We start from the raw sequence: 25,476 nt of genomic DNA on the forward strand, positions 1-25,476 counted from the left end.
GCACCAACCGAACAAGCTTGACAGTAAATTAAAGGATGTAACAGGGTAAACATAAATGAAGCATCAACCCAACAAACATAATTAGATAAACATGAATGAAAAGGGACACATGTTCAACCTCAATGAGGCATCAAACCGACAACAAAATTAATACAACTTAGTTTTAAGGGCATATGATACAGTTTTGATTCCATGATGAATGTTTTATGAAAATTTGGATACAAGCTATTTTTCACCTAAGCAATTTAAATATGTCAGAAAAAAATATACCTTCATGTGCTACTTTAAGAGACAAAAGGGGTAAAAATTTAGACATTTTCTCAAAAACCAGATAAACAATAGCAGCTTTTTGTAAAACATTACGAAAATCTTTAAATAAATATGCTCTTAATAAGTACAACAGTTCCTTGGAAATAATTAATTCAGATTTTAGGGAAAAAATGGAATTTTTTGCAGTATATTTATCAAATCTAAAAAAAATGAATGTTGACTTTTCATTTAAATTGGTACAAATAATCTTCATACGTAATCAAACCGAATGAATATGCCATTGTAAAAAAGAGGGGCCTTTCTACTCATTTCCAAGTTAAGGTAGATAGGGGGTCTAAATTAAAATCCATAGAATTTTTTGATAATTTGTCAAAAGGCAGTTCATATCATGCTTTTTCCAAAAATATAATAAAAAGTATGGGTCACCGGGCTTTTTTTCACGCTACAGGTAGTGCAAAATTTTCAGATTTTGTATAGATTATGCATGGAAAACCCAATTTTGTGTGATAAAAAGAAAACTACACCATAGAATTTTAAGATAAAATATGAGAAGATAGCTCTAATAATATGCTTTCAGATAAGAAAAAGAAAAAATGAGGTCACCGGACTCGTTTTCTTGCTACATAATAAAATAGGTAAATTCACAACACATTCTATTATAAAAGTTACTTTATCTGAGTTATCTCCCCTTATATGGCAAAGTTGAAAAAAAAATGAATCAAACAAAAATATTCTGTTTTTTGTAAAATACAGCCGTAAATATGATAAAACACATAATATTTTATATTAACGTGAAAAGTCTTACACATGAATTACATATTACTCTCGAAATTTGCACATTTCTTTAAAGATCTAGACCGATTGTTATCTGCTATTTCAAAATACAAGATGGAGGAAGAAACCCTAGCTACCTTAAGTCAGTTTAAATCATAAAAAAAACAGTTGAATCTGCATCTTTTCCTGATAGGTCACAGTTTAACGTCGCAAAAATAACATTTTACGTTGGCAAAGTCATTACCTCCCCTGTAACTGTATCATATGCCCTTCATGTCAGTATGCAGTATCATCAGTAGACATGGGTGTATTAAAAATTACAATCTTTTACAAGGTTTTAAAAATATCATTGTAGAATATCAGTTGTAATAGGTTATAATAAAAAGCCTTTGGTGAGTGAAAATTTCTCCAGTTCTATTTGTTTGTTTTATATAGTTTGAAATTTTTGATGTTGATGACAAAGCCAGGACAAGCACATGGTTCTTCCTGAATATGCATGAAACAATTACCATTGAAAATTTAACATACTAGACTGTTATAAAAGCAGGAATTACTCTTAATTAGGCAAGGTAGAAATCACACATAGTCTGAAAACTGGTCAGTGCTTTCAAAAATTTGGAAGAAATCTATTGAAAATTGTTAAAAATATACTAAAATACATAAATTCATACATCTAGCTAAGTGAACCCACCACCCAGAAGAAAATTAATCTTTTGCTTGAAATTAATTGTTTAAGTACCAATAACCATTATTTTGAGTTGTATAGTATTTTGGAATGAAAAAAATTTAATAGATATCAAACTAATATTTAGTAATGACTTATAGATTCAAATATATAAGAAAATATTTAAAGTACCCATTGACCAATTTTTAGAAGACTTATTTTTATTAGTTGTCTTTACTCACTATTTCTAGAAGAAATGGTGCAATATAATCTGTAAAGAAGTTTTGCAGTTTCACCAGCATTCTGTTAAAAAAATCTTCATCAAAGCTGACTTCTACATGTTCTATTCCATGTTTGGTGTAGAATACCAAATCACACTTTCTCATCTCCATAATTCCCATTTGTCCTTGCACTTGACAATAATACTGTGAAGAAAAATCAATTTGACCATCAGAATTAGTTTTCATGTGTAATACAGATTTAGCAGATTTGTTTCTTAGTGAAAACGGACACTTAATTTCAATAATCTTACTCTCATGGCATTTACAAGTGATCACTCCATCTGGACTGCAACCTATACATGGATACTTCGGATTTACCACCAAACCAGTTTCAGTTATACATTTATTCCTTTTCAATCCATGAGCTGTTTGGTATAGGTTCCTGGCTTTTGATTCCTTGCGTCTACCCCAGTCTAAGGCCATTTCTTGGAATTTATTCTTTACAGAAAGTGATTCACTACCTATAATTCGGCTGCAAATAAGATCTGGGTCCTCATTATTCATTATAGCCTGAAAGTTAGAAGCAGTAATTAAACCTTTCCTCATAGTGAACCATAAATTGTTGCTACTCTGGCCCTGAGTTGCCTTTGATATAAGCATCACATCTTCTGAACTGAATGATAAGGTAGCCATAAATTTTTCAACTATGTCCTCTTCATTATCAATTAAACATACATACTTATCTTTAAAATACTTAGCCTTGGTAGGAATTGTCAAGTCCTGTATTGCCTCTGAATAGTCCATCTGTACCACATCTACTGGTTCATGGGGTAGAAATTCTAGTGCTCTGGCCTCAGGATTTATCTATTTAAAAAATCACTTGAATTAACCAAAGCATTAATTATATATATATTTTACAGGAAAAAAATAACATCGTTGATTTAAGAATTTGAAGAAAAATATTAACTGAGAATCTGCTGGACAATGGTACAAGATATAATGTATAATTTTTATGTGAATTTGGCATTTTAATGATTTCTATATATGATGAATTTTCTTAAAAGTAAGTTGTGAAAAATTTGAAAAAGATAATTAAATATGAAAAATTTACACAATGTTTAAGGGTGTGTTCTTACTAATGCTATTTTTTTCAGAGTTGGTAAGTAATAAAAAATGGATTTGTTGATATTTTTTGTTTTTTGTTTATAATTTTAACTTTTACCTTTACTGGCTTTGTGGTGTTTTGTTAAAGCCAGGAGCAGAACTTCATTTTTTTATAAACTGTCTTAAAAACCTTTTAAATTAGTTTTAAAATTGGTGAATTGATTGCAAAATCCTATCAATGATAAACTTGAAAAAAAAATTCAAAGCATAAATTTCACAAACTAAATTGTTACCTTTTCTATACTAATTTTTTTAGAAATAAGAATTAATGTTGTTTAAAGTCGTAAATTAAAAAGGTTACACATGGTGCATATATATATATATATATGTGTTCTGCAGTGCAAAAATTAAAAAAAATACTGATATTGCATTGAATATTTAAGAACACTAATGCAGTATTAAATAAAGCTTTCACTGTTAATAAAAATTAATTATAATATGAGTAGTATTTAAGTATTAAAGTGTGTTATATTGTTTCAAAAATGTCTTGCACAGAAATAATTATTTTGATTAATTTTTTGCTGTTAATATTTTTGAATTTGTAAATGTTACTGTCCAATTTTGTCAGTCCTTTAACTTTTCAAGAATAGTTGGTGTATGTTATAACTATGCACCATGTGTAAGCACCATGATACCTATTTGTAATGGACACGAGTTCTGCTCAAGACTTCATGTTGAGGTTTAAAAATTAAATATAATAAAGATATCTGTACAATATGATTTCAAACCTCAAGAGGAGTCGCTAGAGGGCGCTGTACTTGAATGTATAGTGTATCTACCAATAAAACCGGTGGGCGTGTTGTTAAATTATTTGTTGTTATACCTGAGCTAATTTACTTGCAAACTGTTTTATCTTCTCGTCTTCTGCAGCTCTGTCAACCATCTGTCTAGGATCAAAACTGGATACTATATGGTCTGCTGATGATACACATGCTTCCATCCTCCTATTTTGGGATATTACAATATTTAAATGTATTTATTGGTAAAGCATTAAATGTTGGCATTGTATGTATTTAGGATTTCAAGGTTTTCAGTAGTGACAAGAAACTTCAAGAAGCGACAAGAAGAATATTTTAGCGACAAGAAGACTATTTAGCGACAAGAAAAATGAAAACAAAGTTCTTATTAAAATAACTTATTCCTAATAAATATATAAAAAAAATATGCATTGAAATGTTGTTTTTTTAGATTCGAGGCCAGATGTCGATCTGTGTGTAACATATATATATATGATATACATGTATTTATCATATATTTAGTACAAAATACAGCAATTTTGTATATCTAATAAAGGTTCTTTTTTCCAGTCTGTATCGCATAGCTAAACCTGTATCGCATAGCTAAATCCGTATCACATACCTGGCGTGACATCATGAATCAAATGACGTCAACGTTTGACCTATGACGTCCAGTTGCTGTATTTCCTGGCATAGGAAAAAAGTGAGTTCCCACTCAAGAAATGTCATATCATTTCAACTAAAATCTATATTTTTCAAAAAAAATATTACCCAGTAGAACTTTATAAGCGATTTTTATAAAATAGATACAATAAGTTTTTTTAGTGGGAACTCACTTTTGTCCAATGACTGTGTATATTGGAATCCCCTGTTTGCCTGTTAATAATCTTTGAGTAGATGATACGTGGCAACATTGTTGTCCATATTTATGTATACAAATGAGTTCAGATTGTAGTATAATGATTAAATTCACAACAAATATTGGGAAGGAGGGTTGTATTCTACAGGAGGGAACAGTTGACACTGTTGTTAGTGAATGCTTTTAAATACATGGTCTTAAAGTATATTATTGCCAGTTTCATAGCTCTATATTGAGCATGTAGTAAGGTTGTAGGGGACATTACGATGTGGATATTAAGCAAATAAGGAAGTCAAAAACTTAGTCACCTGGAAAAATACAGGAAAATCCTTATGTTCTTTTGTTTGTTATATTTTCGGATGATTTAAAAAAAAAAACGTATATGACATTAATCTGATTCTATTTAAATATATGATAAACAGAATAATACATGACAAAATCCGTATCGCATGCTGTATCACCACTTGACCAATATCAGCCCTCGGCACCTTCGGCCATCAGGACTGATATTGGTTTCTGGTGGTGATACAGCATGCGATACGGATTTTGCCATGTATTATTCTATATATACTAAATACTGTAATATATGAGGGAAATCTAGAATATTTTTATTAATTTTTGCATTTTACCAGTGCTAAAGATAAAAATGATTAAGTTAAAACCTTGGCTTGATAATCTTCATTCGTTCCACCTCTACTGGCTCATCGTGTTCCCTCTTTCGTTTCTTCCACTGGCAAGGACCGTCAGTAACAGACTTCTTCTCAAATGCCTCCAACTCGTATAAGCATGCTGCAACATGACGACAAGCTCCATCAGCACTGTAATAAAATTGTATTTAGAGAAAGTTAGTACATGCATACATGTTCATTTGTGAAATGATCTGTATAATACTAATATCTTTATAGATTTTTACGGTTTACTAAACATGAGTGTTTTAGATTGCAAGTCATCAAATTACATCAGCAGAATTGTTAACTTCTACCTGCCAAATACTGGACACAGAAGCTAGAAAACCAACCTTGAGTTTTGACTTTAATAGCAATGAATTATTACCTCATCACCCTGCACTTGAGGCTGTCATACAAATGTACTTACAAACTAGTTTAACCCCACCACATTGTGTATGTGCATGTCCCAAGTCAGGAATCTGTAATAAAAGGGTCATTGTTTGTTGAAATATTTCATATTTGTTTTTCTTTCATTATTTTGTACATAAATCAGACCATTAGCTTTTTTTTTTGGATTGTTTTACATTTGTCATTTCAAAATTTTTATAGCTGACTATTCCCTATGGGTTTTTCTCATTGTTGAAGATTGTACGGTTATCTACAGATGTTAATTTCCCTGTCATTTTGTCACTTGTGGAGAGTTGTTTCATTGGAAATCATACCACATCTTCTTATTTTCATATTACAATAGAAACTATAGTGGGTCTAGAATTTGTCAAATATAATATTTTTATATTTACCCTCCTGGACATTCACAGTAAGCTGCTTTAACATCACCTAGAGTCTTCTCAACAACAAACCAGCACTGGTAGGTCATCTTCCCAGTCAACGTCTTTGCCCTCTGTGTTGGCCTCACCTTTCCAATAAAAACACAAACTGAGCTGTCATCTTTTAAGTAGTTGACTTTCATTTCCTGGACATGTCCATCGTAAAACAAGCGGTAGTCCTCTGCACTCTTATAAGCTTTCAACTTCTTTTTATCATAATCTGAACGGTGCAACAACAAATAATTGAAAATGTCATACAAGGAAAAGTCAGGTACACCAGAAAAATCTTCAACATATCTGAAAAAATAAAAGGTTTTCAAATTAACACTACAGAATACATTGCTGGTATGAAATTAACAGATTATTCTAGTAAGACATGTATACTAGTAAGGTGAAAAATACTGATTGGGAATATGAGCCCTTGCCAGTACATGCAGTTCAGACAGTTGAAAGTTATATATACTTATACATATGAAAATGCATAAAGTATTTTCTAAGATATATTATAGTACATGTACAACAAAATGTTAAGTAGATCTTAATCTATATACTTACATAAATTTGTTGGACTTGAAATAAAAAGAAAATCAATGTGGAAAAATTATGATAATTGTGATAATATCCGCTTAATTCTTGCAATTCAAAAGTTTACTCATACAATGACTTTATTTCATGAAACCCTAAAACTCTTAAGTTTTTGGCAGTTAATATTTATATTAAAGCATACTTGGTATATTATTGATCAAGTAAAATTGTATAAAAAAAAGTTAATAGCTACATGTTTTGAATGACTAAATTTTAGGGGCCATGGGCTATCCCTTTAATTATAATGTAAAATTGCTATAAATGGATATTCTTTTGAACTGAGTCTATTTACTTCTAATGGAAAAAGTTTATAGAAAATTGAACAGTTATTGTCATATTATTATTTTTTAAAAAGTTTAAAGTCTTAAAAGTTTTCAATATTTAGAAGTTGGCATACATGTAGGGATGTATCTTCTTAGGGAGCTACCATTTGATAGTTAAGGGGGTGGGGTGAAAAATTTTGTCCTGCATTTTTTTAAAATTGTAATCTCTGTCCTGCTTTTTTATTTTTCACTCTATACGGTACTGCCCTTATTTTTTTACATGAATTGTCATATCTGCCTTTTTTTTTTTGCAAAGTGCCTCAACCCGCCTTTTTTTTACTCAAAACTTCTGTCATGCCTATTTTTTTTCAAATTTCATCCTAGCCTAGCCCCCCACCCAAAGTGAAATGTAGCTCCCTTAATAAAATTGTTTTGGACTGACATGAATAATCATATTTTTGAAAAAATGCTGAAATAATATGAGTTTTAAAAATGATTTCATTATACTGCTAGAAAAATATATTTTAGTAATTGGCTTCAGACACACAGGTAAGGAAGAATGACCCTTCTTTTACTTTAGGGATCCCAGTACTTAAGGGTTATATATGGTTTATTTATGGTTAGGGTTACAACTAGGTTTTAAGGTTAAGACAGAGGTTGGTTTTATGGATGGGACTAGTGATATGGCATGTATGGTAGAGTTGGACTTGTGGCACAAGTTGTGCTATGGTTGGGTTAGGTAAGGGTTAAGTTTAAGGGATGTGACCAACATGTGCTATGTATGGTTTGGTAAGGGAGCTACCATTTGATTTTTATGGGGGGGCTAGGATGAAAAATGTTGTCCTGCTTTTTTATTTTTCCCTCTATTCGGTCCTGCTTTTTGATTTTTCACTCTATTCAGCCCTGCCTTTTTTTTTGTTGTTTATCCTGACTTTTTTTTACATAAATTGTCATCCTGCCTTTTTTTTTGCAAATAATCTCATCCTGCCTTTTTTTTTTTACTCAAAACTCCTGTCCTGCCTATTTTTTTCAAATTTCATCCTAGCCCCCCCCCCCCCCCCCCCCCACCAAAAAAAAAATCAAATGGTAGCTCCCTAATATAAGGGTTTAAAGACTGGACTGGTGCTCTGTTAGTCCAAATAATTATGACGTCTTGAAAGTCTATTTTAATTTTTTTTCTGTCTTAGGAAGGTGTCACAGAAAAAAATTAAAATAGCCTTCCAAGACGTCATAATTATTTGGACTAGTGCTATGCTATATATGGTTGGGGTACATGGCCCTGTGTGTAAGGATTAGGTTTAACCTATTTTCAGTGGTTATTGGTACTTTTAACTTTTGGGTTAGGGTTGAAAATAGGTTCTAAGGGTTAGCTCCTAGGGAAGACAGTGTTATGTTCAGGTTATGGGTTAGGTAAATCATGAAAAAAAAACTTACGGTTTAGGGTTCATTTATGGTCAATATTGTTAGCATATATGTGATGTTCTAGGTTAAAGTAAGGTTTTATATTTAGGGCTACTGTCAGGGTAAGGTATGGGTTTGGGTAAAGTTTAGTTGAGCATATTTTTATATAGGTTGGGAGCCCGTAAATTAAAAGAAGGCCGAAAATATGACTTTCTGACTTATTTTGACTGTATAACTCATTCAAACGACAAGGGATCTAATAAAAAATTTAAGTTAGGTAAAGGTACGAATTTTGGTTAATTTTATGGCAAGTTTAGTATGGGCATACATATTCTACGTGGATAGCCACGCGTTGGGACCCCCTTAGTAAAAAACGGTCAAAAACCGGTTTAAATAAGTATGCAGAGGAGGGTAAAAGCCATAGAAATGAATGGAAAATTATCTTAATTACCCTTCTAAGGTAAGCGGGTCTGAAAAACTACAACCGGCTCTTCTCAGGCGATCTTGTAGGGTAGGGTCGACGTCGTCTGCTAGAAAATTGGGATCATACGGAATCTTCAATTTTTCCACCGCCTCAGCTAAACTGGCCAAATCTCTCTGTTTATAACCATTTGCCACTATTCCTCTATCTCGTAAATACAGCTGAATCTTTGAAATTGTCAATGATTTAAAAGATAACATCGTGATTGTAATAGAATAGCAGAATGAAACAATTTGTTTTGTGGAATCGCTATGGTGAACAAGCAAAAACTGTGACGTATTTTGCCCCACCTATTTACGGTCGATATATTTTGCAGATTTGAAAGCGAAACGCCAATTAATGTGCAAGTGGTCTATTCCAAAACCTAATACTAACATTGAACAGCTGATAAAACCAAAAAGGACCTAAATTATAGCCAAATATAGACAAGGAATCAGATCTTTGCATGAAGGAGATGTATTCCTGAACTTGAAATAATTGCCGAAATTCTTTAACAGCAAATTTTAATCAAATAATATCCGTATTTTATGCCAGAATCGAAGTTCATGTTACTGTGCTGGTGATACCCTCGGGGTCTAAGAGTCCACCAGCAGTAGTAATAACAACAACGAGACCAATTCTAATGAACCGGATGTACATTTAGACAAAGAATGTCTCTTCATTGATTAGATTGTTCATTCGGACGGTTTTCCTTTTTGTACATCTTGAACAGCAATGAAGTTGTGTTACAACTGTTCAGTCTGTTGTTTCGAAATTTTTCCGAAGCGGGTAATATAATAGAGAATTAATAACTAGACAATGGTATCACCACCAACGTTTAAACAAAGCATGAAAACAACCAAAACAACAAATAAAAAGGAAACTGGCGACACACTGCAGGTTGACATCCAACTTCACTCGGTCACATCATTCTCACTTCGAGCCCTTACTTCACTCGGTCATATCATTCTCACTTCGAGCCCTAACTTCACTCGGTCACATCATTCTCACTTCGAGCCGAACAGTTAATAGACGTATTAAAGGATTACATTACCATTCATATCCTATAAACCTAAACCTTGTTCGTTGACATAAAACTATATTAATTTAATTTCTCCCTCAGAAATAATATTACAGAAATTAAAAAAAAAGATTTACGGTACTCACACAATATACTGAGATCTGTTTATTATAATATATTTTGCCAAAACTTACAGATTAAATCATTTTAAAGTTTAATCACCAAATATTAATATAGGTGTCAAATAGAAATTTGAAATGATAAGGGTAATAATATTATTATTGACTTTTAATAATTCAACGATCAGAGTGAAGTTTATTACACCCAATACACATTTAATCTCGCTGTAACGTTCGATATGTAGTCAAAACACTAAAATTGATTTTGCATGAGTTTTAATAGAGTGTCTTGCATACTGGATACCACCTCGATACAGTCAGGCTCCAGTGGTTTTGAAACTGAATTTGTGTATTGAAATGTATTTATGAATGCCTGTAATGAACTAAATGTGAATTTAATGCACAATAGTGTTATTGATTTTAATTAACGTAGCTTAGGTGATCATTGTTTAATTATTCTGTATTGGAAATTAATGATTTGCACCCGAAAATGGGAAAAACGAAAAGTACAAAATATTACAGGTAATGCATACTTTATTTTACATTTTTATTTGTCATAAAAAATATTATCATGATTCTCTTTTTTTTTTTAATAAAACATTATTTTTAAACTTTAACCATTTTTCAAAATCAGAAGCAACTGCATATGAAAGTCCTTAAGGCCTGTGAAAGTAAAAGTGCCGATCTAGGAATGAAAGCGAATCCACTGCTAATTATAACTAATACATTAATAATGTTCTCGTAGACCGTTAAGTTTCAAATAATAAAATATGGAGATAGTGAGGCCACTATACATTAAAGTTCATAAGACGAATTCACATCTAACGGATTTGGTGTAAAGACAGGTCACTCAGTATTGTTACACGTATCTTAGCTTCCTTGTACCATATCTTTGTTCACACCTGAAATAGTCGTTTCCATATTCATGTTAATCCACGTGCTGACGGTATTATAATTTATTACCATTATTAACTAGAAATCTATTTTGATCAACATAATGCACCAATATCGAACACGTACCCAAAAGTTGACGGGTTATAGAAATATGGTAATCCCTTGACTTCTCTACTCTTACAGTAAACCTAGCTAAAGTGGGCATCTGATAGGCTGTGCTGGATGTATAAATACCATATCCGGTCTGAATGGGGACGTTAAATCCGTTGCACCTGATAGCAACACTCGATGCACGTTAAAGAATTATTGCAAAAAATGTCTGAGGAGTACGAAGGTGGCCTTTTGCCGTCCAACACACCATCATTTCTCCAAATTTTCCGCCCTTTATCCGGGTCGACCTACCTATTATCATTAATTCAAATGTATAAGGACAACAATATCCTAGTTACTGAATAGTAAATGCACTTAACGTTGGAAAGTGTTGGCTCGCTTGTTCTATTCATTTATTTGGAATAAGCATGAAGTATTTGTCACTGGTCGTTTTGCAAGAAATAAGCAATTAATCAACCATATTGAAAACGAACTTAACTACCATATTATAAAATGTTTAAAAGGTGATGTCTTTTTGTGCTTACAATTCCTTTTACTGTTATTATACGAGAGCAACGGAGTTCTGTTGGTCTAATTAGGTTTATGGAAAATACACTTAGAAGTCTTTGTCTTCAAACTTACAGCTTGACAAAAGAAATAGTCTCTAGTTTTTGTTTAATATCGTATGTTAACCGCTAGATGTATATTTTTTGTGCTGCTGGATTGCTGTTTTATTGACGTTTAACCCACAATCCCTTTTATTCAAATAACAATATCGCAACTTCTAAGATTTCTTCGTGTATACTCAACTGTTAACGGCATGTTATCATACATGACGGACGTGCCATGAAGACTACAGTTAACTTACTGCAATACCGTATATCTTCAGGTTGACGGCAATTAACTGTTATAACAAGTATTGTCTCCATGTAGGCTGTCCCTTATATAAACATACCAGAAAATTATCAACTTCATTATTTAAAACTGAAATATGATAATAACTGTCCCCCCCCCCCAAAAAAAAAATCACTTGTTATATCAAATGCCTTTTGTTTCAAGTTTTTACACACTGAAATATTGATTCACTTTTAAGTTAATTTACATGTGTACGCTTACAAAAAACAAGTATATCAGGCTTATGAAGTGTTGTCTCATTGGCACTCATACCACATCTTCTTATTTCTATTATATTTGTATGCCCCTCCTACTACAGTAGACGGGCATTATGTTTCTGATCTGTTCGTGCGTTCGTCCATTATTCTGTCCGTCCACCCATTATCAATCATGTCGGTATCGAATCATTCATTGAAAAGCTGGTGATACCCTAGAGGACTATGAGTCTATATGTGACCACCATTCTTCGTTATTTCCACTCCTTATCAATCATGTCAGCACCGAATCATTCATTGCAGAGCTGATGATACCCTCGGGGACTATGAGTCTATATGTGACCACCATTCTTCGTTATTTCCACCCTTATCAATCATGTCAGTACCGAATCATTCATTATAGAGCTGATGATACCCTCGCGGACAAATGCGTCTAAATGTGACCATCATTTTTTGGTTATTTAGAGAATTCGAGGATCCGATCTGACATGGAATTTTATATAAATTGATTCACTAAAGTCGATTTTGTCTTGATTTGCATTCACAGTTTTGTCAATATCATATAAGAGAGAGAAAATGTAACAAAAGAGAGCCAGACTATCCTTTACTAAAACCAGTAGAATAGATCATGGCGAAAAGAATAGGCTTTGTACGGCCAAGGAAAAGTCTGACTATATTAGATATTAAATGGAGAGAAAGGTTTTATGGTTAAGAAATGCACAAAAAATAAGTGAATAAGGTATATTGCACTTGCAATGAATTGATGATGTGGAAATACTCACTGAATTATGTTGTAGTTTTTAGCAGATGATGTTTGGCAAGAGCCGTTAAGTACATGTAATCATGTAACATTTGGATTGTTGTTTCTTCGGTATTTAATCTTATGAAAATGTTTTAACTGTCGCATTCTTTAATAAAACATGAATGAGTGTAATTATTGATTTTAATGTATGCTCCTAATTTACCATGCCGACAGACAATACTTTAAGTGAAGATCAATGTAATTGTTATTTATATATAATCAATGCAATTAAAATTTAAGGATATAAAATTTGCACATTTCACTTTCATTGCATTCGATAGATTTATTTTTAACAAGGACTTCTGTTTGATTAATTGATTGATTGTTGCATGCTTAAGTTCAGCAGCAAATATTTCAGCAATGTATCTATAACGTACAACGAGCCCTTCCCTTACACGAGGCATCGGATTTAACGTCCCGTTTTCCATCTGACGTGGCTGCATATTTATACATAACGAATTCGAAGTGCCAACCAAACCCCCACTATAACAAGGGTTTTACTGACGTACTTGAGAAATCAGGCCGGATGACCATATTTCTATGCCTCACTAAACCCCAAAGGGTTAGTTATGTTTGACTAATTCGTGCACCAGGTGATCATATTTTTGAGATACGATTGCAAAAATTCAGATACTGATTATATAAGTTATCTTTGATGAGTTTTATTACAACCACTGGGTCGATGCCACTGCAGGTGGAGGTTTAATCCCCTAAGGTATCACCAGCCCAGTAATCAACGCTTCTGTGTTGATATGAATTATCATTGATATTGTCATATCTATAAACTAACTGTCACAAAACTTTGAATTGTTCGAAATACTAAGGATTTTCTACCCCAGGAATAGATAAGCTTAGCTGTATTTGGCAAAACCTTTCGGAATTTTTTACCCTCAATGCTCTTCAACTTCGTACTTTATTTGGCCTTTCACTTTTTTTATTCGAGCGTAACTGATGAGTTTCTTGTAGACGAAACTCGGCGTCTGTTGTACAGAATTATAAGCCTGGTGGTATCTTTGATGAGTTTTTTTTTAATTCAAAGTGGACATTGAAATTTTCCTCCTCTCATTTTTTTTCGAAACTATTACCCTTAAGAGACCAAAATACGGATGACAATGTTAATTTTTAGACATTCCAAAATTATATTTTATTTCTCAATAAAATGCAACATAGGAAAACAAACGAAAATCTTGATTCAATTCGTAATATTATAGTCTAGTCCAAACATGTATTATAAGAATATGTAGCTTTTTTGTAATGTTATAGGACTATATAAGCGTTTATCATGCGTACACGTCTGCATTTCATACAAAATGTGCTTCAGCAACTTTTTTACATCCCAATCAAATAACAGCAACAAAATTTGATTCTTTGGACAAGTCTACAACAAATTTCTACTGGATAGCCGTGACAACGGTAACTTTAAACGCCTTGAAATAAGCCACATATATAATATAAGAGTTGTACTTTTGCACTCTATATAGTTCCTTTAGTGGGATTCGAACTGAAGCTACGTGCGCATTAAATTTGCTTGGATGTTTTTGTCAAATGCTTGGAGGGATTTTGTGCTATGAATCAATACACCAGATCCCTACTTTTCCATATAATGGTGTCTGGATTTAATAGCTTATTAGTTAAATCTTTTTAAACCGGTGGACTGGTAGTGTCACCATTTAAGAATGCTCATAAACGTTTGGGAGCATTTCAATCCTAAAACTTAAACGAAACCCGGAAAAATCTGTAGATAGTCTGCGTTTATCTGTATTCCATGAATTTTACATAATAAAGATACAATGATCCTTATCACGAAATTATAATTATAAACGAAATTGAACTTAAAAGTCCTATTATATATCAGTATTTTCTCCAATGATATATATTAAGTAACATATTTATTATTTGTAATTCTACAGCATGTAATCTTAACAACACGCTAACTGTAATACCTATCATCGACATGCTTGCATGTTTACATCCTTACGTATATTCATATTTCCAAAGAATGAAGACATGGTTTCCTTAAGGGGGTCTATTTCTATATCACATAATGTGAAATAATTCCTATTTGAGACATTATTATCTGCAGTTTTGTAACCTACTTCATAGGACTCAATAACATTACCTTTTATATCTCTATATCACAACCGACATTTGGTTTGTCGTAAGATTGGTCATGACAAGCTGAGTACAATACAATACAATACAATACAATACAATACAATATTATTTTTTTTTATTTTTCCAAATTAAAGGGCCCATTAAGAGCATAACATTAATAACAACATGACATAAACATTACAGAGTGATTAAAGAAACATAAAATAATAGTTCAAATGCATGAGGAAAGGGTCAGTGGTCAAGGGGAGATAATTTTGCTATCTATTAGAGTATTTAACTAATTTTCTTATTTTCTAAGTTGCAGGCATTTATGCACATAAAATAGATAAAAAAAAACTGCTATCTTCATTACTCATGATCCATGTAAAAAGATCATTTCTGTTTAAATTAACTAAACTGGGGTATTTTTTTTATATAATCAGTCATATCTCTTCTGAGGTTATTGTAAAGAGGGCCTTCCAGAAGAAAGTGCATTTCATTTTCAATAGAATTTGAATTACAATATAAACATATCCTCTCATGTCGAGGTAATATTTCATATTTACCGCATACATTGATAAAACGTTCAATTGATAAAACGTTCATGTCTGCCAGTTTCTATTCTTAAACAGTGATTTCTGAGTCTGTATTTTGTTAACAAATGTTTTTGGGGGGGGTGCTTTAAATCTAAATAATTTTCATAGTCAAATGACCTCTTGAATGAAAAATAAGTGTCCAATTTGCCTTGATTGTGTAAATAAAAACCTCGCATTTTCTCCCAATCATTTTGAAAATTTAATTTGAGCTGTTTTTTCAGTAAATTTTTTAATTTATTTTGCCTAGATTTTTACATATATTTAGGTCAATACCCAATTTTTCGCTGTAGAAAATGGTATTAGAGAGCTATGAATTATGGGAGATAGTTTGAGCTTTACTCTCAATCATTTTTAACTCAGCATAAGCACTTTTCAATAAATCAGATGGGGAATTCTCTAGTCTATGCCAATACATAAACATATGTGTTAGCAAATTTATATAAAGAGGATATCTACCCAGTTCAGACAGGACTGCTACGTTTGTGCACATCTTTGTAACACCAATAATATACTTGCAAAGTTTTAAATTTAGCTTCTCAAACTCCCAATCTTTAAATATGTCATAAAGGGATAACTTTTTCCTTTTAGGAGTAATGTTTATAACACCCCAATTTTCACAACCATACGTTACAATTGGCTGTATACAATGATCAAATAAATGCAAAAGAGTTTTAATAGGAGGATTTGATGATTTCAAATCTTTATACAGTTTAAAACTGGCCTTTTGACCTTTTTGGAATAATTGTTTCCTGGCTTCATTAAAATTTCCAGTATTTTGGATGACTATGCCAAGATATTTGTATTGTTTAACACATTCGATGGAATTATTTCCTATCTTGAAATCTTCAGTAAGGAGTCTAACACTCCTATTGAATATAATAATCTTTGTTTTCTTCACATTTATTTCCATACACCAATCTTTGGTACTGCGTTACGCTTAAGGAACCCATCCGAGACTCAAAAATGGATGACTACTGATGAAATTGGAATGACCTTTATTGATAATAGTTCTACTGTAATTTTGTTACGTTCTTTTGATATTTGCATCGATTTTTAAACGAAAAGCTACACGAAACGAAAGAATAATCTGTCCAAGCCTTACCAAAATAAAAGGTACTGTTGAAGCATTTGATGCTAATAAGAAAAGCTCATAGCTATATGTAAAATGTTTACAACTAAGAGGGATCAAAGTGTGATAAAGGAAGACCATGTGCACCATTTGGCCACAGAACAAACAAGATGTTACGAATTAGAACAGACTATCTTATTCCACTGCCAAATTTTCCAATAGACAGAGACAGGAAAAGAAAACTACTGATAAGATCCACTTATTAAGACAGAGATATAAATATGTGACTGGCTAAACTAGAATGCAATAAAGGGAAAAAAAGGGAAAGAGAATTACCAAGTCTACGTAGTTGCTATTAAAAGGGGAAAAACGGTTAAAATTATGATTAGTTAAGAAAATCTATGCATACTGAGGCTCCGTGTTGAAGGCCGTACTTTTTTTTACTTTTACAAAAAATTGAAAACAACACGTTTAATAATTTCATGCGTCCGAAGCGCTTTTCTGGATTTACCCACATCAGGAACGCTCAAAGCCAAACATTTGAAATCCAATATGTATAAGTACCGAAACAGTTGAAGAGCTATATGACAAAAATACCTAAAAAAAATAGCCAAATTCATCTAAGGTCAACTTTGCCTGAGGGAGTTGAAACCTTAGTTTCTTTATAATTTCGAAATTTCTAAACGGAAAATTTTAGAAAGGTTTGTTATAAATCATGTCAGTACCGAAGTACTGACTACTGAGCTGATGATACCCTCGGGGACTGATAGTCCACCAGCAGAGGTATCGACCCAGTGCTGTAAAAAATTGAAAACAACATGGTGTTTAATAATTTCATGCGTCCGAAGCGCTTTTCTGGATTTACCTTCATCAGGAACGCTCAAAGCCAAACATTTGAAATCCGAGGATGAATAAGTACCAAAACAGTTGAAGAGCTATATGACAAAAATACCTAAAAAAATAGCCAAATTCATCTAAGGTCAACTTTACAAATTGTGATTGGATGGAGAGTTGTCTCATTGGCACTCATACCACATCTTCTTATATCTATATACATGTATTCCTTGTTGTGCCGATTAGATAGTAGTAAGCAATGTTGTCCTTTTTTAATTATGATATCTCTGTATTGCGGGATTTTTACGTCAATCTCAGCTCATCACAAGCAATTTTCTCGATAAACAGCATGGACACTGTATCTGTCATTAAATTCTTTTGCCTAAATCGTTATTTAGTAATCTCAAAATCGATATATGTTGAGAAAAGGTTTTCTTTCCGTATCAACACCTCTCATCCAATCTTTACGATACACAGAGTTTAATCTAAGCAATTCTATAGAGCAATTTTATTAACAACAAATAAGATGGATGTGTATGTGAATATTTTTATATAAAGTTATGACATTGATTTTCTTGTAAGACTTTAATAGTTTCCAACTGTTTATACATAAGATAACTTCTTTTTCTAACTAAAGCTTGTGAGTTCTTGATGCATGGTAATTCTTTATCATAACAAAACAATGATATATTGGAATAATGCTTAAACTGATGACCTTGTTTTATACTTGTCACTTTACATACCATGTTTTGTTTTTAATGTGAATTTCCTAGATTTTTTTGATTTTTTTGTCGCTGCTGCTATACATCTTTCCAAAAATGAATTTTTATCATTAAATGTTTACTTTTCTTGCGAAGCAGTACAAAGCGGAATTTTAAAGTTGGGCTAATTTGTTATTTTCAGCCTTCATACATATGTAAAATAGTCCACAAAACACTACACACGAAACTTAAGTAGGGTTAGCACGAACTCCTCCCCAAAAAAAAAACGGGGACGAACTCGCGTGCTACGATACCCCTTAACCAATGATTTATGTTTATTGAAAAAATTGCTCCAGTTCTTATTCTCTTTGATTTTGTGTTGGCGAAATTACATCCCCCCCCCCCCCCTATAAAATCCACTTTCGGAATCCTTCCCCTTTCACATAATTCGTATTCGGATTATTTTCAGCTAACACACGCTATACAATCTGTCACTTGTAATATTAATTGTTGATGTTTATCATGTGACAAGTCTTCGCGGCATAGTCCAAACTCTTCATAATGGGAAATTGAATATTGGATGATAAAGTATGAACACATTTTTTGCAAAATCTTAGAATTGCTACTTGTAATAGTTGAACTTCACAGTAACCTAGTGAAGAGCTGCAGAAACCTTCACGTAACAAAATTGGGACATACACAAAGATAACTCAAATAGAATAAGACAGTCGAAAGCATAGGAGCCGAAAGTAGCTTCAGTATAAAATATTTGGTAACTTTCCCTTTGATTAACTTACATTTTGTCGTTATGAACTTTTTAAAACCAGTCTATACATCAATGTTCTCTCTGTCAGATTTGTTTGTTGGAAACCTCATCTTTTGTTAAAAACTTGATGTCTATGGCTCTAGCTGTCATGTAAAACTGTCTGTACACCCCGTGGAGAATCAAAAGATAAGTTAAAAAAATGAAAAACATAAGCCAACAATTTCTTATAGTTTAAACGAATAAATGTTGAATGTCGTGTTACAGAAAACATAATAAATGATTTAAATTGTATGCGTTATATCAAAAGTCCATTATCATCAATAAATATATAGTATGATTGATACCGAAGAATGTTAAAAGAAGTTAATATTATGTTTGCCTAAGTACTCCATGGTACAGTTGTATATATCTATTGGTTTGAAATATTGTTTATTCAAACAAAACAAATACTGTAACTCTTAACTTGTTTATTTACACTCAATATCTATGCGATCTTTTTGTCTATCTTTCTTATGCCTAATAAGATTTAGTAGCGTTGACTTGAATTTCTCTTCACATCTACAGTTCCTATTGTATCAAAGTTATGGCATTTCAATAACAGTTGTTACACGGATCACTCAGTTCAAATTATCTTAAAAGATTTCACCTATTCGTGGAAGAGAAGAACATGATCCTTATATTTTTAATAAATACCAAGATCACCGCGGTTGAACTTAAGTTAAGGCAGCATAAACATACATAAATAGTCGACTGTTGGTGGGTGGTGTTGTTTGTTGAGATGTCCAATATTTTTGATAGTTCCTGTTATCTTTTTTATGTATTACTTTACTTAAGACATAATTCTTTCATGCCATGCTCTATGCTCATTTTAACATGGATAGGCATTATATTTGTCAATATCTTTATATCGAGCGTTAGCGAATTAGAACATGGCTTTGTAATAGCGAAATACGAACGTCATATTAGAATATATTGTTTAGGGATACAACTTTTTCTGAAAAAAAAAGTTATTTCCTAAATTCGGAGGCAATATAATACCAGTCAAAAATGTAGACAACCATTTGATGATAGAAATATAATAAAAAGTATATTAATATTCTACAAAAAGTCGATTTTATTTAGTTTTTTTGTTACAGCAGTATAAATCATTGTTTTCTGAAAAGTTATGTCTAAATGTTAGCATGCATTGACCAATAGTTTCTTACATCATATCGTCTTTTTGTCTCTTTGGTGGAAAGTATATATACATGTATATCACATCTTCTCATTTTCATATAATAGCTCATCTTCGAAATATAACCAAACTTGCATAAACTAAGACCAATGTAAATTGTGTTTTAGTATGATATTGCAATGAGGTTATTGCAGAAACAGAAAACATTATCAAGGTTTGAAAGTACAAAAAAGTCGTGATATAATGTGTACCATTGATGTTCATATACATAATCTTATACAATGTACATTGAATATATTCATTATATTCAATAATATTTCAACTCCTTATGTCTGACCCTACAGCCTATGTTTGTGTTTTTTCTTGTGCTAGTTGCTGAACAATGTACATTTTGTTGTTGTCCAATATTTTCGGTAACTCATCTCGTTTTTTTTTAATATTCGGTATTGTTATCTTCAATACGAAACAGTTATCTTGCTTTCATTATTTTATACTTATTTATAAGAATATGGCAATATATTTACTATTTATTCATTGTTAGAGAAAATGAAATATTAAATAGAATGTGTAAGTTATTCTTATTTTTATACCTCTAGATAAGGCATCATGGTATAATCGTTTGAACAAACAGTATGTGTATAGGGGTCTTAATTTATTGTAAATAATAACTGTCATTTCGCATACTATTAATTTGCAGAGCTCACCAAATATTTGCCTTGGTTTAAATTCTATTTACCTTTGTAATACTGATTTTAAAAAATCGTTTTATATCATGTTGTGTTAAAAACTTCGTCTCTTAGATTTTATCTCTTTAAATAAAAATATATATTATGCAATTGTATTATGTAAAAACATTATTCCACATATATCGAGGCATGTAATTCACATTTTGGAATATATCTAACTTTCAAGGTTTGCTATCCTCATTTCAGAAAACAGACAAGGACAAGAGAGGCAAAAAGGTAAGTCTGATATAATGTCATTCGAGAATTCAATTCTCAACAATATAAAAAACAGACATACTTCATTGACAAGTTAGGACAGCAACATACTGATGGAAAATTAGAGTTGAATTAAAACTTAGCGTTTAAGTTTCATACTTTCCTTTTCAAGAGAAAAAGACAATGTAGACGTTATAGTGATTTGTTTGGTTTGAATGTATCTATTGTATACTACATATTTGTATAACTATGTCGCTAGGTTTTTCCCCCGTTGTTATAATAAAAAAAAGAGGGGATCATTTTTCTCTATGATGTGTGTTTTGATTGTTACAGACAAATGGATGAGAATGATGTTCTGGTCAACATGTCAGAGGACATAAAGAAATGTTGGATGAATGTTAGCGATATATCAAACATACAGTACGTACATCTCTCTTTTTCATTTCGCCTTTCTTTTTCTCTCTTATTTGGTGCCAATAGACTATTGACATAACGTAAGATAATAATAAGATATAAAATTTTCAAATTAAATACTCAATAAACTTGTCTCATAGCTCCGAATTTAAATGAATGTTGATAATAACTGACTTACCAAACACAACTTATATTGTGACCCTCAATCAAAATTGTTTTCGCTTAGAAATGTACAACTTAAAGGGAAAATTCGCGATTTTTTACTTTTCATCTTATTATGTTCATAATACCATAAAAAACATATTTACCAAGTTTTATCTGGATATGAACACTAATAAAGAAGAAAATTGGGAATTAATAATTTAATTTATTCCAACTTCCTGACTTATGTGACGTAGTTTAAGTCTTTTTGCATGCCGGGAGTGAATAAATCTCGTTGTAAGTCTTGTTCGTTAATCATCTAATAATGGGATTTAAAGCGCATCGACGACTTTTGGCGTAGCTATTAACCAACTAATAATTAAGAAAGTAAAGTGATCCGCCGTGCAACTTTCAAAATTAAAATGTACAATTTATATTTAAAGGATTTCTGATATGATTATAGTAATAAAAGTAAATCATACAATAGAATATATTTTCATGAATTTTTTTTCCGACGGATATTTTGAACAAACATATATAACTGATATTGTTTTACAAATGCATGTTTGTATTCTCACCTGAAGGCTTTTACTTCAGTCTAGTACTGTGTAAATACAATGTGTATTGTACTGTGACACTAAGTGACCACCTGTTGAATGCGTGGTTAAATTCAAGGTAATTAAAAGATTAGCATTCTGTAATTCTATTCTTTTGATCTTCACTCAGTGAATTTTAGCCATCACGGTTCACCGTTACAAGTGTGAACAACATTTCGTATGAATGATAAAAACATTAATTATTTGGGGAGGAATATGGTGGCAAAATACCTGAATCGCCGTTATATACATGTATATCTTTTATATTTTGCGTAAGCTTAATCTTAAAATAGATAGGTGAGTATTTTGTTGTAACATCGAAATTCTGAATTACTTTCAATTAAATAATTTTACAAATAAAAATGGCCCACGAAAACGAGCGTATAAACCAAACACTGTACTTACTTTTTCAAATTATCATGGGTATTAACCGTGAATATTTCAATGTTGAGAGAAAATTATCGCGGTTACATGATTAATATAGCTTGGTCCGTCCACAGCGATCTACATTTACCTAATTAATGCCCTTATTAAAATATTTAAAATCTCACAACGTATACATACTTTAGCTATTTGACCAACGATGTTTAAAAAAAATAACAGAATCAATCTAACGTCAACTTTACTTTTTTGAATGGAGACAGACCGGAGGAATCAATTTTCAATGTGCTTTATATCTTGTACCTTTGCAAGACTTATCATTCATTCATAAACCCACTTTATACCAGAGACATATATGTCAGTCTTAACTGACAAGAATACACCTAAAGCGGACAAGCAGTATTTTCTTTAAGTTTCTGTGATTTAATACCAAGAAAGAAAAAAATCCCGAAATTAATTTGATACTTTGATACTCAATATTTTTCCTGGAAAATATTCATATCCTCGTTTGGTCTGAAAATAAGATAAGAATTTGGTATACAGAACATGCAGAAGTGTGAATGTCATAAAACCTTGTTATATCAGAAACCATTATAAATGTGAACCTGTATACGTAAGACCTCATGGGACGTCACCTAACCACATACAGGTAATATACAAGTAGCTCTGTTATACCCGGAAATGTCAAGGTAAATCACTACCGGTACAGAATGTACCAATGCAATGAAAATTCTGATGATTGTGAAGCATGACCATTCATGATTTTAGAGGAGTCTTATGTGGAAATTGCCGGTACGATTTAAATTCTGACTATATTTTTTTCTCTCAATTTAAATCACTGAACTTAAAAAAAAAAGAAACATACGCCCAAGATCAGAATTCTTCATGTAAATTCATAAATACAACGTTCTTATTTTGTAACTTTCGATATACTTCACCCCCAACCACCGCCCCCTCCCAACCTGGGAACAGTATATCTAACATTACAATGTTTGTGTACCTGCCCAAATAAAAAAAAAAAGATGAAAAAAGAAAGAGATTAACGGTAAGTCACATCAGATTCAAATATTTATATGGTTGATTGTCGTTAACTAGAGATGTAAAGTTACATGTCTCTGCGTTAACTTATAAGAATGACAGGAAAGTATATACTTGAAATAGATTTATGATGAATAATATGCAACTGCAGCACCCCTTTTTATCAAAGTGTACATGCATGTATTTTAATGACTGTCCGTTATTTCGATTAAGAATGACAATTGTACGTGAGATTCTATAGTTGCCAGTGAGACTTTTTTTTACCATATGCGACTTTTCGTATTTATATTTTCTCTTATATTACTCTCATTTAATATTTTATGCATAAGTGCAATATTAGGAATGGTTTATCCCCCTCCCTTTTAAGCTAACTAAATAAATTAATCAACCTTCTAGCTGACCAGACGTTAACCAGTTAACACATCTACTATCGGTCAATTCGGAGTGAAGTTTCTTTATTTCTTCAAATAAGCTTTTTGGGGATCATTAGTGTACGTCCAGTGGCATATATATTACATGCATGTCGGAACAGGAAAATTGACATGAGGTATAATAGAACCATGTTCACATTATTACATTATTATATATAATACACAACCATTGAGATGATGACGACTTTCTTAAACTGTTCAAAATAATCTTATGGAAATAAAAATCTGTGATTTTACTATGTGCATAACTTTGATGAACCAAAGCAAGTTAGATATAAATAAATAAAATAAATAAAATAAATAAAATAAATAAAATAAATAAAATAAATAAAATAAATAAAATAAATAAAATAAATAAAATAAATAAATATTTAGTTATAGTGTCACATATTTGATCAAACAATATATATATACAACAATTCATAATAAAAACAGAGATCAAATATCCAGCCTTAGAATAGACTTATGAGACACTTAGATATCGACCTGTATTTAAATCAGATTGGTTTTGGATGTTTCTCTCGTATATTCAATACACATGTATATATTCTAAATTGCGACTATCTATAGTTCCGTAACCTTCTATCTAGGCGTATAATCCAATGATCGACAAGTGCGTACATTTTGTTAAATCAATATTTGTACGTTTCAAAATGTCCATAATTATTGACAACGAGTAATTACTTACATTTTCCCCAATTTACGTTTGGAAAATATGTAAATATATTTTTATTTTATCAAATCTTTTTTTGGAATTATTTAGATTTTCATAAATGTTCTTTACACCTTAAATGTTATTTATAAACAAGCGTATGAGTTAAGTCATATATATAATGGCTATTATATCTATGGTTTAGTAAAGACTAGCATATCACTATCGGACACGCAAGACAAAGATGTATATTCACCTGATAGTTTCAAAATGGAAAGTTACAAGTTATCGGCCGTGTACACTGATCAATACCCTCAGAGGTGAAGTGATGCACGAACTTGCTTTATGTAATTGTGTAATAAGAGTTTTAAAGCCCGACAGGAAATCGCTTGAATACCTGGACGTGTCAACTCACAATACCTCTGGGAACAATTCCTTTAGCAATGCTGGTGATCAGATAAGGGAAGGTCCGAATTTATTTAAATAAGATTATTACATAAATGAATTATGAACACACTAGATTTTCGAAAACATTTTTACACGGAACACTTAATTTATCACTTTGAACTTTTTAACTAATTTCCATTAACATTTCTTGTTTCAAAAACTTAGTAAAAAAAAAACAGTTTCAAAACGACAGACCATAGTACTAGTTATTCAAAAAAAATTATATATAATTACATTTTCCGTATCAAGTTAGTTAGGAAAGGTTGCATGCAC

The 25,476-nt window shown here is 31.6% G+C and overlaps 1 protein-coding gene across 2 annotated transcripts in view; it reads left to right on the forward strand.

Annotated features, from left to right (window-relative positions):
- The window catches only part of LOC127730393 (uncharacterized), a 55,080-nt gene that overhangs the window by 12,781 nt on the left and 16,823 nt on the right, over positions 1–25,476 (forward strand). The window contains exons 1-3 of one of the 2 annotated variants that reach the window (XM_052238773.1): positions 10,359–10,555; positions 21,095–21,124; positions 21,437–21,523. In XM_052238773.1, the coding sequence (XP_052094733.1) occupies positions 10,524–10,555; positions 21,095–21,124; positions 21,437–21,523 (149 nt within the window). In that variant the 5' untranslated portion in view covers positions 10,359–10,523. Of the gene's footprint in view, positions 1–10,358; positions 10,556–21,094; positions 21,125–21,436; positions 21,524–25,476 lie in introns of those variants that run through there. The other variant, XM_052238774.1, reaches the window with a different exon arrangement.

The sequence above is a fragment of the Mytilus californianus genome, unplaced genomic scaffold (genome assembly GCF_021869535.1).
Source record: "Mytilus californianus isolate M0D057914Y unplaced genomic scaffold, xbMytCali1.0.p SCAF_2, whole genome shotgun sequence".
Taxonomy (NCBI): Eukaryota; Metazoa; Mollusca; class Bivalvia; order Mytilida; family Mytilidae; genus Mytilus; species Mytilus californianus.